At 38.8% G+C, this 2,466-nt stretch overlaps 1 protein-coding gene across 1 annotated transcript; it reads right to left on the bottom strand.

The window, feature by feature from the left end:
• Positions 1–988: 988 nt before the first annotated feature.
• LOC137627278 (flagellar attachment zone protein 1-like) lies at positions 989–2,174 on the bottom strand. Its single transcript, XM_068358359.1, has 2 exons — positions 2,072–2,174; positions 989–1,929 (listed from the first exon to the last, which is right to left on the bottom strand). The coding sequence occupies exons 1-2, from the start codon at positions 2,172–2,174 to the stop codon at positions 989–991; spliced, it is 1,044 nt and encodes a 347-aa protein (XP_068214460.1).
• Positions 2,175–2,466: the final 292 nt, after the last annotated feature.

Raw genomic sequence — 2,466 nt, 5'->3', positions numbered from 1 at the left:
TCATCCCTCTGCATAGCCAGTCTTCTAGATTATTCCCCCAGTACCACCCGAAGGTTGGTATCCAAAGGAATAGATCTAGATATCCGACCATTTGTACACTTGACAAACGCCTTGTACTCGTCTTTCAAGGTACACAGCATACTAGAATCAGCCAGGTTCCTTCCCTCTGCAGATCCTGTTGTCCTCCAGGTTATTCCAAGCATCGTTCAAGCTGGATAGTTATGCCTTGCATCCTTTAAGCTGGGGGCAGTCCATCCAAGCGTCCTTCAAGCCGAATAGTTTCAGGTGTCCTTTCCAGTGAAACATGTCCTGAACCTGTCCAGAATGGGGGAAGCACAAAACTTGATAAAAAGATTATTCCTTTCCAAACAAAACTAAACAGAAAAAAAATTCCTTTCCGAATAAAATTAAACAAAAATTTTATTCCCTTTTTCCTATAAATATTTTTTTTTTCGGTGGCGATATTATAATCACCATTTTTTTTTTGGTGGGGGAACTATACTTCCCATTTTTTTTTTTTTTTTTTTTTTTTTGTGGCGATATTATCATCACCATTTTTTTTTTGTGGGGATACTATACTCCCCATTTTTTTTTTTTTTGGTGGCGATATTATAATCACCATTTTTTTTCTTTTGGTGGGGATGCTATACTCCCCATTTTTTTTTTTTTTTTGGTGGCGATATTACAATCAACATTTTTTTTTTTGGTGCCGATATTATAATCCCCAGTTTTTTCATATTTTGCGTTGGAATATAATTCCTCTTTAGTTTTTTTTCCAGCCCTGCTTTCTCGTCTCTTGAAGGGCGAATCTATTCAACTGGCTATCCCATATTAAATCCCTAGTCTGCTCACTAGAAATTTCCATATGATATAATTCCTTCAACTCAGGGTGTGTTTGAGAGAGACCGTCTACAAGTTGGGTAATAGCGTAATTCTTATGGTTTAATTCCATCTCTAGGTTCATGTTTCTTTCCATCATATCTTGATACTACTTCTTATAAATTGCAAATTCGTCTGCCACGGAAGGTAGATTCCTAATTTCTTCTTCCAGTGTTTTATTCTTCTCGTCGGCCTTCATCAACGCATTGCTTGCGGCTCTCTCCTCCGAGAGGTCTCTCTTCAGTCGTCTATTCTCTGCTTTAACACCAGCAACTTCTTTCCACAGTTTATCCAGTTCCTCCTCAGCCATTTCCAGATCGCACACCACGTCTTTCTTAATTAATAGTTCAGTCTTCAATTTGCTGTTCTCATCCAGGACAGTATCCAATTTAGTTCCTATTCTGTAGACCACCTCGACTGCAGCATCAAGTTCACTTTCTAAAGTAGCCTTTTGCAAAACGTTTTCAGACTTCACTCTCATCTTTTCAGCCTTGACACTGTCCAGTTCAGCCCAGAGTGTTCGGATCTCATTATCAGCACTTTCGACGTATTCCCCCAAGTCTCTCTTTTCCAAGAGTTTCTCGTTGGCTGTCTTCAGATCTCCTGTTACTCTTTCCAGCCTCTTGTCGAGCATCCGAATTTCCTCATTGGCATTTTCTAATTCCTTTTCTACATATGCCTTGGCTAAAAGCTCATCACGAATTTTATCGTTTCGAACTTCAGCTTTTTCTAGACTTACCATAAGAGACTCAATATTCTTATTGGCTCTTTCTAAATCATCTATTAAAGCTAAGTTAGCGATGTTCTTAGATAACTCAATTTCTCCTGCCTCTACAGAAGTCTTGACCAAAAGCTCCTCACGAAGTTTTTCGTTTTGAGCTTCAGCTTTTTCTAGACTTACCATAAGAGACTCAATTTTCTTATTGGCTCTATCTAAATCTTCATTTAAAGCTGATATAGCTATGTTGTCATTAGATAACTCAATTTCTTCTGCCTCTGCGGCATCGACCTCTTCACAGATGTATTTTAGGTCAATTCCCGTTTCAGTTTCTTGATGTATTTTAGCGAGGAAATCATCAAACAACTGAATTCCCTCTTCTGCTCCGTCTAATTCCTCACTTAGATCCTTTTGAGATACTTCCTCCAATTGTGTGTGATACCCTAGTTTCTCCGGCAACGTGATTCACCCCACCGTAGACTTCTGGTTGCAGTCTCTCCATTTCCTCTCGATCCATCAAATCCAAGAATTTTTCTGCTTCTTGATGTGAATCCTCTCCTCCCCAGCACCATGCCATGATGCCAAAAGTAGTCAAAGATCCTAGCAAAATAATCCTGTCAGTCATAAATCTAACCATTTTGTACAGTATAGATTTACTCAATGCCTTCCATGGCTAAGGAATATAGCATTAATATTAGAAAAAAAAAATATTGACATTTTTCTGAAGACGAAGAATTCCTGGAGCCAGGGAAGATGAAGATTTTCAGAGTTTTCCCTGGAGACAAAATGATACTGTAGCAGGCATTGAGAAACAGTTCAAGGCCTGGCAAAAAAACAATAGATTTCCAATTACTCCCCTTTGGGAGATC

This window comes from Palaemon carinicauda, chromosome 35 (genome assembly GCF_036898095.1).
Source record: "Palaemon carinicauda isolate YSFRI2023 chromosome 35, ASM3689809v2, whole genome shotgun sequence".
Classification (NCBI taxonomy): domain Eukaryota; kingdom Metazoa; phylum Arthropoda; class Malacostraca; order Decapoda; family Palaemonidae; genus Palaemon; species Palaemon carinicauda.
The sequence above is the reverse complement of the archived record's forward strand: the minus strand, read 5'-3'. Positions and strand labels throughout refer to the sequence as shown.

Bases quoted from the DNA above. Each gene is read 5' to 3' on its own strand.
- LOC137627278 (XM_068358359.1), bottom strand. From the start codon at position 2,174: ATGGCATGGTGCTGGGGAGGAGAGGATTCACATCAAGAAGCAGAAAAA. The intron at 1,930-2,071 runs GTGGGGTGAATC...AAATACATCAAG, and splicing joins ACTGCAACCAGAAGTCTACG to AAACTGAAACGGGAATTGAC.